General features: G+C 44.3%; 1 protein-coding gene across 1 annotated transcript in view; it reads right to left on the bottom strand.

Moving 5' to 3' along the window:
- LOC112247360 (histone-lysine N-methyltransferase 2D-like) overlaps positions 1–16,340 on the bottom strand; it is a 48,055-nt gene that overhangs the window by 26,942 nt on the left and 4,773 nt on the right. The window contains 17 exon segments of the mRNA XM_042299635.1: positions 2,595–2,735; positions 3,014–3,193; positions 3,496–3,678; positions 5,348–5,395; positions 5,482–5,591; positions 7,559–7,723; positions 8,152–8,333; positions 8,603–8,707; positions 8,855–8,974; positions 11,401–11,526; positions 11,709–12,676; positions 12,911–13,608; positions 13,904–14,082; positions 14,408–14,522; positions 14,872–15,043; positions 15,189–15,351; positions 15,597–15,703. Coding sequence (XP_042155569.1) covers positions 2,595–2,735; positions 3,014–3,193; positions 3,496–3,678; positions 5,348–5,395; positions 5,482–5,591; positions 7,559–7,723; positions 8,152–8,333; positions 8,603–8,707; positions 8,855–8,974; positions 11,401–11,526; positions 11,709–12,676; positions 12,911–13,608; positions 13,904–14,082; positions 14,408–14,522; positions 14,872–15,043; positions 15,189–15,351; positions 15,597–15,703 — 3,762 coding nt within the window.

Here is a 16,340-nt window from a genome sequence, read left to right as displayed (position 1 = left end):
TCTGGTTTGCTGTGCAGAAATTTGAACATTGTGAAAATTATGTGCAACTTTCAGTGCGCATTTACTGTGAATGTTAAGGCTGTACCTACTTTAAGTTACAGTTTTAACAGTGGCCAAGTAGTGTGGGACTACCAGAGTGGCCTACCATCAACAACATGGAGAAAATGCATCCCATCACATTTTAACATGGAAATATCTGTTCTATCATTCAGCCTACAGCAGCAGCCAAAAAAAACAAACATGCAGGGCTTGACATTAACCTGTTAATCCACTTGTCCTTCAGACAAAGACGGAGCGGCAGGTAGCCTAGCAGTTAGAGCGTTGGACCTGTAACCGAAAGGTTGCAAGATCGAATCTCGGAGCTGACAAGGTAAAAATCAGACGTTCTGCCCCTGAACAAGGCAGTTAACCCACTGTTCCTAGGCCGTCATTGAAAATAAGAATTTGTTCTGAACTGACTTGCCTAGTTACATAAAGGTATATAAACATTAAAATTAAAAGGAGGTGACTGAAAATGTGTGGTTTGATTCAAGAAACCACTTTACAAAATAAAATGAATTATTATTCCAATACCACAGAGAATCAGACCAATTATGCTACCCTCGGCGTATTGGCTACTTATTCAAGCCCGTCTCAAAATACAACACTTCCCCTTGAAGACCAAATTTTTTTATCTTTACCTAACTTGCTTTTCAAAGATGTACACGTTTTGTGCTCTTGTAGGAAACAAATCACTCCTATTGCTGACTACAAATGATCTATAACTCGGCTAATGACTAACTAAATAGCAAAGGATATGAACAAAATGTGCACACGTGGCTACATGCAGTATCACTTTGATCTCAAAACAAGACATCTACTCACAACCGCTCATGCTGTAAACATAGTCCAGTTCAAAATAAATGGCACAAATCCATATATGGCAATGGACTATTTGCATATAGGTCAACTGCAGCTCTGATTGTTTATCCCACACGGGTCTGTTTAGAGTACGGGCTGAGTAGTGCGGGTCAATGAGATAGAATCCTACTTGCATAGTTCGTTGTATTTTGGTATGTTGTATTGAAAGTGGCTAATATTGCGTGTCACAATTGCCTCAGTAAAGAGAAACGTTGATAGTGTTAACAGTGAAAACTCTAGAACAGTGGTCACCAACATTTTTTGAGTCAAGATCACAAAATGTAAGCCTATGCAACATTAACCAATTAAAAACAGTACTGTAGAAATTAGGTTTGTGCAGTAAGCTATAGGCCCAATACATTATCACCATATATTGGCTTTGCTTGAATTACCCTGCCAATACATTGCTGTTCAGGAATGTTTTATAAATTATATTTCTACATTTAAGGTAGTCTATATGATCACGCCGGTAATAGACCCGTTGTTGTATTACTTGTGAGGCACAGCTGAGTTAGTATACATTTAAATAATTTGCTTTTTATTTTACTGGGTTGATGGTGCCTGTGTCTGATGTTCAGTCTCAGCGGAGGGAGAGAGCAGCAGACCGAGGGTCCACCTGTCAACATCCCTCCAGTCTCCATTTCCTCCACTGACCAAAAAGTGACGGTCTTCCAGCTGATGGCCAAACTCGAGTCGCAACGCATTATTTCTGCCTCTTGCACAAATTCATGTTGTTACTCCTATGAACAGATACATATTATTCCTCGATATTAAAAAAGACCCAAGCCGGTAATAATAACATCAACACTAGTCTAAAGATAGTCTTTCCTACTCATTCATTACTGCTGCAGTGCTTGTTGTAGCGCTGTGTGGAAATAGGAAGAACACACATTTTATGTCTTATAAAAGTGTTGAATACAAAGTGTTGATAGTGCTGAGTAAGAACTTAAACATGAAGTCACTCATAAAAACAGCAGCTCTTTACTGTATTCGTTGACAGTCTCTCTCTAGTCTTGTTTTAAACATTTAGAAATCTCACAAGTATCAACTTTGCGGTAGCTTTTTCTTAATGCCTGCTAAGTTACTGAAGACACGGTCATCTGAGACATCTGATTGGCCAGCGTTAGGCCTATAGTGCACCTGATTTGATATCTGCGCCCACCAGGAAGGCAGAGTTTGTACCTTCAGACACATGAAATGGTAACCGTTGGCTGAACTGGTGTGCAGGGCAGCTGAATCAGGTGCACCTACTGCCAGACAGACGAATAAAACAAAAAATAACAACATGGCTTTATCGTTGCTTTTTTAACAGAAATATTTGGAGATCAACTAGGAATGCCTTGGAGATCGACCAGTCGGCTGGAATTGACCGGTTGGTGACCACTGCTCTAGAAAGTTGAGTGAAGTTGAATCTCATGCTTCTCTCTGTGGGCTGATATTTCTGAGTGGCAGTCTCAGGGCTACCGCGCTCAGCTTAGAGGGAACATTAATTACAAATAAATCATACATCCACACGATAAACATTTAAATCCCGGAGGATGACACATTAAAACACATGAATGAAAACACTTATTTCCACAGTGGTCGTCAAAGGTTTATCATATTCCTTGAAGAAATTAGAATTTGACCTCTAACAGATAGTGATCAAACACTGAAATGTTCTGACTTAGATGGCTCCTGTAACTGTAACTTGCCTTCCTCTAGGGCAGGCTTCTCTCTTGTCGGTCTGGCTGTCGTAACAGTTCCGTCTCCAGCCAGATGAGACAGATGGGGGAACAGACCCTTCTTCATCCGTGTGTGACACTTTCTCTGACGCACCATGAAGCCACCAATCCCTGCAGGAGATAAAAATGTTATAAAAAGTCCATTAAAACGTTGAATTGCAGTTGGCTTGAATGTGACCATCATAGAGCAGTGACAAATTATATCCTCTCACTACAGGGGTCTGTTGGACAGACCTGGGCTCTAATAGTAGCTGTTTTCTTTCAAATACGTGGAGTGCCAGACCTGCACTTTCAGGACGTTTCATTAGTTTCATTGCACCAGGCAAACTCAAATCAAAGAAAACAAATACTATTTTACACAAGATGTTTAATAAGAGTTGACCTCTGACCTGGTCTGTAGGGTTTCCTCTTCCTCTTCTTTCCCTCGTCCGTCTCCTCTACTCCTTTGAGGAGGCCTTCCTCCATACCCTCAGCACCTCCCTCTGCTCCCAGCTCCCTGTATGGGCTCCCTGAAGGCTCCTGTTTTACACCAGGAACTCCTGGCTCACACTCCATGGGCTCCCCACAGCCTTGAACAACAGATTGGGATTAAATGTCAATTCAGAGGGTAAGGCAGGGTGGGTAGTCAAATACATGCTTGATGTACTGTATCAAAGCAGACCTGTTAAAGCAAGTAGACACAGTGGGTAGAAGTTGGTCAGTTCTGGGATCAGCTAGCTTACCAAACCCTACTCTTATCCATTAGGGGAAAAATACAAATCTGACCATAGATCAGTATCAAAGGGCAACCGACTTCATCCTTCTCCTTTACAACCCCCGTCACATGGACAGTTAAATCATAGAAAGAGGAGAAAGAAATGGCAACACCCACCTTTTCCTTCGTCTCCGTCCCCGTCCTTTAGCTCCATGCTGTCGGGTCCTCCATCACCACACAGCATGCCCAGGCGAGAGCGCCGCTGACGTCTCTTGTGTAGGGGAGACATGGAAATCCTGCGCAGTAGGGACATGCCCGTCTCGGTCAGCCACACCCCCTCCAACCGGTAGAACTGAGGCTCTAGACGGGGAGGAGGAAGTGTTTGGAGATGGAGTGATATGCAACAATACAAACAGTGAATATGCTATACCAAATTGTCATTGCAAGTAAGATTAACGTAAACTCACCCCATTCCGTACAAATGTGCGCAACCGCGACATTCAAACGAGACTGCAAAGAAAACTAATGGGACTGTAGCGACTGTGTTGACTTCAAAATCGGGGGTGTGAACTAGGTTTCTATTCAAGCGTTGATCGACATTGTAATGGCTCTATAGTATTGGAGAAAAGCTGAAAAAAAACGACCCTCCGTTACATAGTGACGTGTCGTAACGTACAGCACGCATAAAGCAACTATTTCTGCCTTACAATCTCTCCACCGGGTGTAGCACTCATCCTTTAAAAACAAGAAATGGACAGTGACGGGGGTAAGGGGGTGTGAGGTAGAAGTTCGTCACTGGCCGCGGGCAGCATTTAGTACTTTAACGCACATTCATCACTCCCCCCCTGCTCTGTTATCAGATGAGTTAACAATGTGGGTCGACACACAAGTTAACTTCTCTGTCTAAGTACATATATTTCACACGTCAGTCTTCATGTTTAATATAAGCAATATTTATTATACTTATCGATGTTGTGGATGAGCACGTTTGTTCTGTTCCTCGCTCTCTCCATCTCTGTAGCTTCCGGGTATGCTGGATAAGGACCCGAGCTAAGGGAATTGGGCTGACTTTCTAGTGCCTGTCCCAAATGGCTCATTAATGTAAATGGGAATATTGAAAGACACTGTCAGTAGTGATGTAATTTTGTAAATGTTAGGTTGTGATATTGTTTCACAAACGTGTTGCAATGTATATACTTTAGTATGTTTAGTTAAATGGAAAATGTAGGTTTGTATAGGTAATTGCTTAATTAATTAGTGTTGTTCTGAGGGGCTAGCCCTACAAAAGGGCTAGCCCCTCTTTCAGTTCATGGAGAGGCATTTTGGATTGAGCTGTGGATGGGGCAGCATTGTGTTTAGCTGTCCCATAAGGTATACGTTTGATGGCAGTACTGTTGTTTTTGTTCCGGAATCACTTTGTAAATAAACACACTTGCACAGAATAACTATTTATTTTGATAGAGGTTAGGTTTTCCTGTTTAGCCTTCTGGCCTACTCTACGTGACAGGGGGATACCTAGTCATTTTTTGCATCATCACTGCAAGTGATCATGACTCTCAAAAGCAGCTGTTTACTTCTAAGATCACTTTAGCACCGCCCTATAAACCTGATTCAAATTTGACACAAACCTTCAAATAGGTATGTAATGACACATTATATAAACTCTTTATAGTGTTTTATTTACATTTTAAAGGTGATAAGTAGGACAGATGGAGTGAAAAAAAGCAGTTTCCCCACACGACATCTCTCCACCACGCATTAGTTTCGCTTCCCCATCCGCCATTAAAAAAAAAGACCCGACGGAGCTCATTGCCTTGTTGAATCATGCAGAAACGTGCAGCGGAGGTCTCGGCATGGATTTTGTTGGAAAGGGGAGAAATTGTGCTTTACAATGGTATTGACATTACAGTTGATCTGGAAGTATTACGTTTTCTGGGCGCTAAAATAAGGTCAATTGTACGGACCAAGGTGATGTACAAAAGTGAGTGAGTTTACGTTAGCTGAATTACAAACTGAGGCGAAAACATACCTGGTTCTTTTATCTTCATGACTGTCATGTAGGTTGAATCCACCGTTACTGCAGACAGAGAAGCAATGTGAGAAATCCACAAGTCACTGAATGTTCCCCTTTTCTACTCATATGTTTTAAGTTGATAGACTTGCCTGTGGGTTTGGGGACGTAGGGAGTGCAGGATGTGCAAGCAAAGCCCTCATCAGAGGCCTGCTCCACCTCGTCCTCAGTGTACAGACTCTCACACACAGCGTGCACCCACCTGCATGAAGAGAAACAATGCAGGATAGAGCTCTTATTCTGATAAAACATGAGCATGGTTTGAAACTTCAAGAACCATGTGTTAAGTTCATGTTTTAAGTATCCCTATATTGCTGTTATTACGGTGCTATCACTCTGTTATTAGTACGCCTGCTCCGTAGTCTCACTGGAGATGGACCTGGCTGGAGTGTGAAGGTGACTATGTACTGTGGAAATACAGTGAAGTAAACGTTGTTAAACTGGAACCTAGTCGTTGTATCATTTGAAGTTAACATTGGTAGCAGAGGATGGCTAACTACAATGGGCCCCCTCACCTTGACGAGAAGAGGTCCTATGAAAGTTGGACTTGGAATCTGAACACGGGTTACTAATCTGGACGAGAAAAAGCAAGCACTAGCGGAGGTATTATCGCTCGAGGGAAGAGTGAGAGATACAGCACTGGAAATATCCCTGGAGGATTTGAACAAGGATGACAGTATGGGAAATTTGATTCTGTATTTCTTAAAGAAGAGAAAGACCGTGCCTATGAGCCATATTCAAACTTTGACAGTGTTACTAGTGTCACGGCCCCTCTGCAGTGCAGGGGCGGTTCCTCCTGCAGGCAGAGGAGGGTCGTTAGTGATTGGAGTCACCTGGGCTCAGGGTATTTAAACAGCTTCACTAATCACTCTCTCTCTGCTCCTCCAGGTATGATCCTGTTGTGTTTGTTCCTTTGTAGTTTTGCATAGTTTTCACTCAGTCATTCACACACACAGATTCATGTATTCCTGCACTTTACATACACCTCACATTATGATACTTTCACACCTCATTCCTTTTTCTTTGTTTAAAGTTAAGTTTTGGTTTACAATAAAGAACCTTTTTGATTGGCCTATACTTGTTGTTCGTGTCCCCTCACTTTTGCCACAGGCTATGAGCCGGCCTGTGACACTAGAGGTATCCCGGGTTGCAATAACGGACTACATCGTTGATTTCGAACAGAGGTACAACAGGCTGCACAAGTACGACATGGTTCTCCCGGATTCAGTGTTATCTTTCAAGTTGCTAGATACAGCCTGTCTGTACGGTAGGGAGAAACCGTTGGCTTTGACTGCTTGTACTGTGCTGACTTTTGTCGGCAATATAAAAAAAAAAATTGGTGAAAATACATCTGTCGGGCCAATAACAGATGGAATGCAAGTGAGTTTCACTGAGCAGCAGAGAAAAGGCACCAACAAGTCACATTCTCAAGACAACCAGAAGAGGGCGCAATTTCCGGGCAAATATCCACAGGACCGGTATGGAAGGAGATCAAAATGTGCCATTTGTCAATGCACTTACCATTGGGTTAAAATACTGTTCTCATAAAAATGAACAAATTAAACAGAGGAAAATGTAAACACAGAGATAGAGCAGTTACATTACACTGTTTCCAAACCAATCTGCTTCTGATACTGAGATCTTTATAGTTGAAGGATCTGGATCTGCTGTGATTGGATCTGGACCTGCTGTGATTGAAACTGCATGTACACGGACAGTGTGTGGTGCAAAATGGCTTGATAGCTATGTCAGTAAACTAAATATGAAAGAAGTAGAAAATAGGAAGGACACACCAAGCAACAGAGCTTTCACATTTGGAGATGGGGAAATTGTCCATTGTACCAAGAGAGTTAAGATACCAGCAAAAATGTGTCAGACTAAAAATGTGTCAGCCCATACCAACTAGTGTTCAGGCAGAACCCTAATCTGCCCTCTGTACTGGTTGACAAGCCACCAGCACTATAAGGGACCAGTGTGAGTCCATGGGGGAGGGGCACCTTTCAGCACTACATGCAGAGAGAAAAGTATTCCCTGAAGCAGTGTTCAGAGAGAATCCACAGGGCTCTGTGTAAACAGCTGCAACCCACAGATGAGAAGTACGAGACAGGAAACAATCTTTCAGATATCTACTCTATGTATGTTTGTGTAGTTGTAATGAGTGGTACCCACCGGTCACAGTGTTGGCACTGCAGCAGCAGCTCCTCCTCCATGAAGTTCTCCCTGCAGACAGGGCAGGTGACCAGGCTGGCACAGGGGCCACAGTGGGTGTAGTTGTTCTGCCACTCACAGTGGAACCCTGGGCTGCTGGCACCACACTGCATACAGGACACACACCTAAACAGGGAACAACCAATTAATGAATCAATAAATCATAAAACAACCTTTTAAAAAAAGGGGTGTACAAGTACATTTGATTGACAATAGCAAATAGGCCAATGAGCCATCAGGTTAAAGTTCATCACCTATCAGACCAAGTCAAAATTCAGGTGAAATCCAGAGATGGAAGAGGATGTTATGGACAGAGTGAGGCAGAGGACTGAACTTTCAAGCTTAGCAGCAGGACTTTTATGCATATCATGCAGACTCCCCATTTCAGTTCATTTTCATCTGTACCTTTTCAGATCCAAAATGACTGAACAGGGAGTGTCATGGATGGTGAGAGTTGGCTGCCGTCTCAAACAGGTGTCTCTTGTAAAATAGCTGTTATTTTTCAATGAGAATAACCTGCATGAATAAAGGTTAAATGAATGAAAGAGTTGTACCATTTGCACTTCCACCCGCCCTTGGGAACAGTGTGTAGGGGCGGGTCCAGGCAGTAGGTGTGGTAACTGACGTCACAGTCGTCACAGAGCAGCAGGCGGGCCGGGTCTGAGGCTTTGCCACACACCTCACACACGATACATTCCAGACAACGCCAGCCCTTACGCAGCATCATCTTAGTCATCTGTAGGAGGGAGACAAGAGGGGCATAGCGTGGGAAATCAAAAAGAGATTTACATCTTTCATTCCTGAAAATGTAATCAGGAAGCCAGATGTATTGTTGCAACACTTGAACCCTTGATTTTGACTTCTTATAGTGGCCTACTGTAAAGCATCTATAGGTATGCAAAAGGTGCTATAACAATGACATGTTTTATTATTAGAGAGACTATCCGTGGCGAATGCGTCTGCTTAAATAACAAGTTCTAAAGAATAAAGAGGTTGAATGCTTACTTTGCTGTTCACACAGTATGGATGGTAACACTGGGCACACTGAGCACACGCCAGAAGCTGCCCCTCCACACCTTTCCCAAAACTGCCACACACCACACACATGTCCTGTTGGAGAGAGAAAGAGAGAGAGGGAAGAAAAAACCCTGTCAGCTTGAGTTACAGCAAAGGTTCTTAAATGTCTAAGACTATCTGACATGGTAAATGCCACAGGGTAACTGGAAAATGTCAAACGGAAAAGCATGAAGCCATTACCTGAAGCAGGACAAATTTATCAGTGTTTGAGAAGAGCACCACGGTGTTCTGCATAGCCTCATCTTCCTCCCCCTCCTCCTCCTCTTTACTGAGTCCAGTGTCTGCTGCTGTCATGCTCAGCTGGGGAAAGGAACAGTGGTATAAAGTACTTAAGTAAAAATACTTAAAAAGTCATTTTAAGTAGTATCTGTACTTTACTATTTATATTTTTGACAACTTTTACTTCACTACAGTCCTAAAGAAAATAAATGTACTTTTTACTCCATACATTTTCCCTGACACCCAAAAGTACTTCTTACATTTGGAATGCTTAGCAGGACAAGAATTCACGCACTCATCAAGAGAAAATCCCTGGTCATCCCTACTGCCTCCGATCTGGCAGACTCAATAAATACAAAATGCTTTGTTTGTAAATTATGTCTGAGTGTTGCAGTGCGCCCCTGGCTATCTGTTAAAAAAATCGTGCCGTCTGATTTGCTTAATATAAGAGATGTGAAATTATTTATACTTAAGTACAGTGCCTTGCGAAAGTATTCGGCCCCCTTGAACTTTGCGACCTTTTGCCACATTTCAGGCTTCAAACATAAAGATATAAAACTGTATTTTTTTGTGAAGAATCAACAACAAGTGGGACACAATCATGAAGTGGAACGACATTTATGGGATATTTCAAACTTTTTTAACAAATCAAAAACTGAAAAATTGGGCGTGCAAAATTATTCAGCCCCTTTACTTTCAGTGCAGCAAACTCTCTCCAGAAGTTCAGTGAGGATCTCTGAATGATACAATGTTGACCTAAATGACTAATGATGATAAATACAATCCACCTGTCAAGTCTCCGTATAATCAAGTCTCCGTATAAATGTACCTGCACTGTGATAGTCTCAGAGGACCGTTAACAGCGCAGAGAGCATCATGAAGAACAAGGAACACACCAGGCAGGTCCGAGATACTGTTGTGAAGAAGTTTAAAGCCGGATTTGGATACCAAAAGATTTCCCAAGCTTTAAACATCCCAAGGAGCACGGTGCAAGCGATAATATTGAAATGGAAGGAGTACCAGACCACTGCAAATCTACCAAGACCTGGCCGTCCCTCTAAACTTTCAGCTCATACAAGGAGAAGACTGATCAGAGATGCAGCCAAGAGGCCCATGATCACTCTGGATGAACTGCAGAGATCTACAGCTGAGGTGGGAGACTCTGTCCATAGGACAACAATCAGTCGTATATTGCACAATCTGGCCTTTATGGAAGAGTGGCAAGAAGAAAGCCATTTCTTAAAGATATCCATAAAAAGTGTTGTTTAAAGTTTGCCACAAGCCACCTGGGAGACACACCAAACATGTGGAAGAAGGTGCTCTGGTCAGATGAAACCAAAATTGAACTTTTTGGCAACAATGCAAAACGTTATGTTTGGCGTAAAAGCAACACAGCTCATCACCCTGAACACACCATTCCCACTGTCAAACATGGTGGTGGCAGCATCATGGTTTGGGCCTGCTTTTCTTCAGCAGGGACAGGGAAGATGGTTAAAATTGATGGGAAGATGGATGGAGCCAAATACAGGACCATTCTGGAAGAACCTGATTGAGTCTGCAAAAGACCTGAGACTGGGACGGAGATTTGTCTTCCAACAAGACAATGATCCAAAACATAAAGCAAAATCTACAATGGAATGGTTCAAAAATAAACATATCCAGGTGTTAGAATGGCCAAGTCAAAGTCCAGACCTGAATCCAATCGAGAATCTGTGGAAAGAACTGAAAACTGCTGTTCACAAATGCTCTCCATCCAACCTCAATGAGCTCGAGCTGTTTTGCAAGGAGGAATGGGAAAAGATTTCAGTCTCTCGATGTGCAAAACTGATAGAGACATACCCCAAGCGACTTACAGCTGTAATCGCAGCAAAAGGTGGCGCTACAAAGTATTAACTTAAGGGGGCTGAATAATTTTGCACGCCCAATTTTTCCGTTTTTGATTTGTTAAAAAAGTTTGAAATATCCAATAAATGTCGTTCCACTTCATGATTGTGTCCCACTTGTTGTTGATTCTTCACAAAAAAATACAGTTTTATATCTTTATGTTTGAAGCCTGAAATGTGGCAAAAGGTCGCAAAGTTCAAGGGGGCCGAATACTTTCGCAAGGCACTGTATATTTAAAACCAAATACTTTTACTCAAATAGTATTTTACTGGGTGACTTACACTTTTACTTGAGTCCTTTTGTATAAAAGGTATCTTTACTTTTACTTAAGTATGACAATTGGGTACTTTTTCCACCACTGGGAAAGTATTATACATAAAATGTATTACATTCTGATACAGTCAAGTTCCAATCAAGTGGTTTGTGTCGAATGAACTTTAGACAGAGATCAAGCTCCAAACATTCAAGATCTCTGTGATAAATTGCTGCTGTGGGTTGTATATACTGTAAAGTTCAATGTCAACATTTGATGACACAATCCAATGAGTGAGTGGCTGGATGGATGATGGATGGATGGATGAAAGTGTCTGAATGTTTATGTATCGTCGGTCAGTTCAACTCACCAGGAACGCGTCGATGCAGGAGGCCATGGCTTTGAGGCGGTTTCTACCTCCCCGGCCCCTTCCACCGCCGCCACCACCACCACCACGAGGCCGCCGCTTCCCCGGGAAACTGCTGCTGCCCCGCCCCTGAAAAGACCAACACCAACCATGCCAATACCTCACATACTGAATCTAGCTATCACCCAACACAGAAGCGTTTGCAGAGACAGTTTTGGAAGCTCATTATCACTGTGAAATGGCCTTCTGCTCCATGGCAGTTAACACTCATTCCAAAGTCTAACCATCTATGACCTGTTACTGGACCTTACCTGTTTGACCCTGGAGCGTCCCGGCGAGCCTCTCCTCTTCTTCTCCCCGTCTGGTTTGAGGGGGTCAAAGGGCAGCGAATCGTCTGTCTCAGTGAGCAGGGAGTCGGAACGTGAGCGTTCGGTGGGTATGAGGCTGAGCTCCATGGAGAGCTGTGCATCGGGCTCTGCCTCCCCTTCGGTCGGGGAGCCCAGGAAGCCAGAACTGCTCTCATCCCCGTGACTCGGATGGCTCTGATTGGACATCTCATCCAGGAGGAGCTGATCAGGCTTCCTCTGCTCCTGGGGTTCTTGCTTGATCTTGACCCTTCTGTGATGACTATGATGACCCTCTCTGTCTGCATCCTTCCCCTGCTCCTCCTGTTCTCCAAACTCCTCCTCTTCCTCGGAGTGAGTAGCCCTGACCTCCATGTCCACATTAGGAACAGCCTCCTGTGTGTTGGCACGTGGAGCAGGAGGAGACCCTGAGCGCTCCTGCTTTGGGTTCCTTGCGGCTTCCTCCTTTAGCCCCACCTCATCTGTGTCCACGGAAACATGCTCCACCTCTTGTGTGGAGATGGGAGGGGCTGGTGACTCTGGCGAGGTGGTAGACATGCCCTCACTGCTTCTCTTCTCCTCCAGTTTGGTCTGCTGCTGTGTTGAGGGTTTGACCTCCTGGTTCTCCCCATTCTTCCCCTTTCTGTGCACAGGGCCCACCTCTACTACTGCTGCTGGCTCTGGACACTGTGGCGGTTGCTGTTCTGGTGACTCCGGAGACTCAAGGACATGGCTGACCTGGGGTTGGGGTGGCGGACTAGGAGCCTTCTCTGGCCTCTCATCCACAGGTAAACTAGAAGCCTCCTGTTGTTCTGTTGTTTCACATTGTTCTAGAACCTCAGCCTGGCCCATGGGCTGTTCTGCAGGGACTTCCTCCGTTCCCAGCTGAGGCCCCTCCTCTACCCCTGTCATTTCTACCACTTCAGCCCCCGTCCCTGTTGAAAAGACTAAATCAGCTTCATCACACCACTAACACCATACACTCAGATTCTATACCATTCTTTAGTGCATCCCAGAAATTACATTGACTCAGGGTGGCTTAGATAAGATAAACGAGGGTAGAGTTAACCATTTTGCTCTATCAGAGATGGAGCAGTCAACGCTACCCTTCTATCAATATCTGTAGGCCCTTTTATCAAGGACAACAGAAAGCAGTCCAGTCAACGTACCCAGCTCCATGGGCACCTCCTCGTCCGACTTGGTCTTCGTCTGTACCCCGGTCATCTTGGACACGTCCGTCTGTCCTTCTATCGTCACCTCACCCGCTGCTTCTGTCTGGTGTGTCATCTCAGCCAACGTGTCCGTCTGTCCTTCTATCGTCACCTCACCCGCTGCTTCTGTCTGGAGTGTCATCTCAGCCAACGTGTCCGTCTGTCCTTCTATCGTCACCTCACCCGCTGCTTCTGTCTGGAGTGTCATCTCAGCCAATGTGTCAGTTTGTCCTTCTATCGTCACCTCACCCGCTGCTTCTGTCTGGAGTGTCATCTCAGCCAATGTGTCAGTCTGTCCTTCTATCGTCACCTCACCCGCTGCTTCTGTCTGGAGTGTCATCTCAGCCAATGTGTCAGTCTGTCCTTCTATCGTCACCTCACCCGCTGCTTCTGTCTCGAGTGTCATCTCAGCCAATGTGTCAGTCTGTCCTTCTATCGTCACCTCACCCGCTGCTTCTGTCTGGAGTGTCATCTCAGCCAATGTGTCCGTCTGTCCTTCTATCGTCACCTCAGACCGGTCTTTCTCTGTAATCTGCATTTCCACCATGTCTGTCTGTGTGACAGGGTCTGCCAGAGGCTCTCTGTCTCGGCAGAGCGAACAGATACACTTTTCCTCAGGTGGCTCTGATATAGAGGAGCATTCACTGTGAACCCACCTAGGGAGATGACAGAGGATTGGTCAAGAATGGATGAATTAGAGTGGGCCAAATGCTACATAAATAGTGGTAGTTATCGGTGTCTGTTGTTGCTCTATAGGCTGGTGTCTAGGCCGGGTCACTGTCAAATACAGTGAGACAATTTGATGAAAAAGGTTTATTAACTTGCCAATTGAATCATTCTGAGGCAGGAGACGTACCTGGGGCCAAGAGACGTACCTGGGGCCAAGAGACGTACCTGGGGCCAAGAGACGTACCTGGGGCTAAGAGACGTACCTGGGGCCAAGAGACGTACCTGAGGCAGTTGATGCAGCGCGGCAGCATGACGGGTGGTTCCGAGGCTTTGCTGCAGACACCACACATAGAGCTGCGGGTACGTTGGCAGCCCTCACACACGGCATAGTTGTCAAACCAGTGGGTTGAGCCGGGCAGCGTCAGACCATGAGCGCCACAGTCCACACACACCCGACACCTCTGATATGAGGAATACATGGGGGAAATTAAATGAGTAATTCACACAGGAAACACAAACTGCTACATTTTCAGAATTTATCACGTACTGGAAAAAGATTATATTTCTGCATACCCTTTACCCTTATTTTAATTTACAGAAGTAATTGTCATTCAAATATTTCCATTGAAAACCTCTAAAAAAACAAAAACAAAGCAATAACATGAACCATTTACAGTAAGACATGGTCAACATATGGGAAAGGACTTATAGTCCTTTATAGTGCACTGTTATCCTTCTTTCCTAACAGAGGAGACTATCGTCAGTGGAGGTGAGACATGGTCTTACTCTGCACTTCCATGTGTCGGAGGGAAGAGAAGTCATGGCTGGCTGGAGACAGAAGGTGTGGTAGCCCTTATCACAGGCATCACATACTAACATCATGGAGTCTTCCCCTGGTTGCCTGGAAAATGTGAGAACCCAAATTTTACCCTCGAGAGTCTACCTATTCAATGACAGCTACATGCCTCGTTTTTAAGACCCAATAGACTTTGACAACTGCCAAGACTTTTTCCCTGGTAATGTCACATGATTAGGGAAACCCCTGCCCCTACTGATTGAGAGCATGTGGTACTAGATGGTCATGGTAGATAGTGTTCAGGAACAGCTCTTCACAGTCTCCCAAATCTCACATCAATTCAGTGAACAAAAAATGTATTTTACAAGTAAAAAATTGAGAGCTTTTCCCATTTTAAACAAAAATATTACCAAAAAATGTGTAATGTGAGATTGGGCAGCAAAGAGACACTCACCTGCATGTCTGGCACACTTTACACTCCGGGCACTGCCACCCAGATCTCTGTATGGGCGTGGCACTGATCTCCAGACAGGAGGCGTGGTAGTGCTGCCCACAGCCTGTACAGAACAGCAGGTTCAGCAGCTCCCCCGCAGAATCACAGACAGCGCACCACGCCTCCTCACCCGCTGGAGGGCAGACAAACCATAGTTAGCAAACCAAGTGACCAAATCGTTACACAAAGCACAGAGGACACACACCTCACTGTTACAAAGCATAACCTAATAATCGAGTTTGGGCTTTGACCTCAACTAGATTGGGAGGTGTCCTTACCCATCTCCTCAGCCTTGTCCACGTGCTCTGGACAGAGGAGAGCCAGGAGCTTCATGGACTGGAAGGAGCCGCTGGCAGCAGAGCAGGGGAAGTGGTAGAACCGCGAGCAGCCCTCAGCATGGCAGCGGATGGTAGCACCCAGACGCTTGCAATATTCACACAGCTAGAAGGAAGGTTCAAAGACAAGGTTACGGGTCAGAGACAGTGCCAGTAGGAAGAATTTCAGAACCCCACAATTGAAATGAATTAGAATTCTTAACTATTACTTCCAGATGGTGTATATATATATTTTATTCTTCAACTGTACCACTCTAGGGTGCCAACATGTTTATTCCAAGAACAATCGCCAAATTGTGACTTCAGAGCTTGCACAGATTTCTATCAAGAGGTGTAATTTGTTTAACCTACCCGCTGTGTCCCTGAGATGACGGCCTTGTCCACATTCTCCAGCTCCTCCTCCGCCTGCTTCACTCCCTCTGACCACACAGCACACCAGTGATGCACCCAGCAGCCCCCTGTTCACCACAACACACGATTAGACACTTCTCATCTGTATGGTTCCTCGCTTCTGATCAGGATTATATCTCTCCTGGATCAATCAATTTGCTTTAAAACGACAACAAAAAATGGGAGGTGAAATGGGATTTGATCGAAAACAAATGCCTAGAGAATTTTGATTAAACCCTTTCCAATATGGTTTTGGGATAGGTTTACTGTGCAGGGTGCACACTGTGTATAATATCAACGGTGGGTATAAGGTATTTTAATTTAACCTTTATTTTACCAGGTAGTCCCATTGAGGTCAAAATACCTCTTTCTCAAAGGAGACCTGACCAAGAAGGCAACTCAAGTAAAAAACGAAATCAAAATGTGATGAGATGTTTGAAATCAAATCAAATTGTATTTGTCACATGCACCGAATACAACCTTACAGTGAAATGCTTAATTACAAGCCCTTAACCAACAATGCAGTTAAGAAAAATACCTTAAAAAAGAAACGAAAGTAGCAAATAATTAAAGAGTAGGAGTAAAATAACAATAGCAAGGCTATGTACAGGGGTACAGAGTCAAAGTGCGAGAGCACCGGTAAGTTGAGGTAAATGAGGTAATAAACTCAAGAAAAAAAAGAAACGTCCTCTCACTGTCAACTGC

Source organism: Oncorhynchus tshawytscha, linkage group LG16 (genome assembly GCF_018296145.1).
Source record: "Oncorhynchus tshawytscha isolate Ot180627B linkage group LG16, Otsh_v2.0, whole genome shotgun sequence".
Classification (NCBI taxonomy): domain Eukaryota; kingdom Metazoa; phylum Chordata; class Actinopteri; order Salmoniformes; family Salmonidae; genus Oncorhynchus; species Oncorhynchus tshawytscha.
This window is presented reverse-complemented; position numbering and strand designations above follow the sequence as displayed.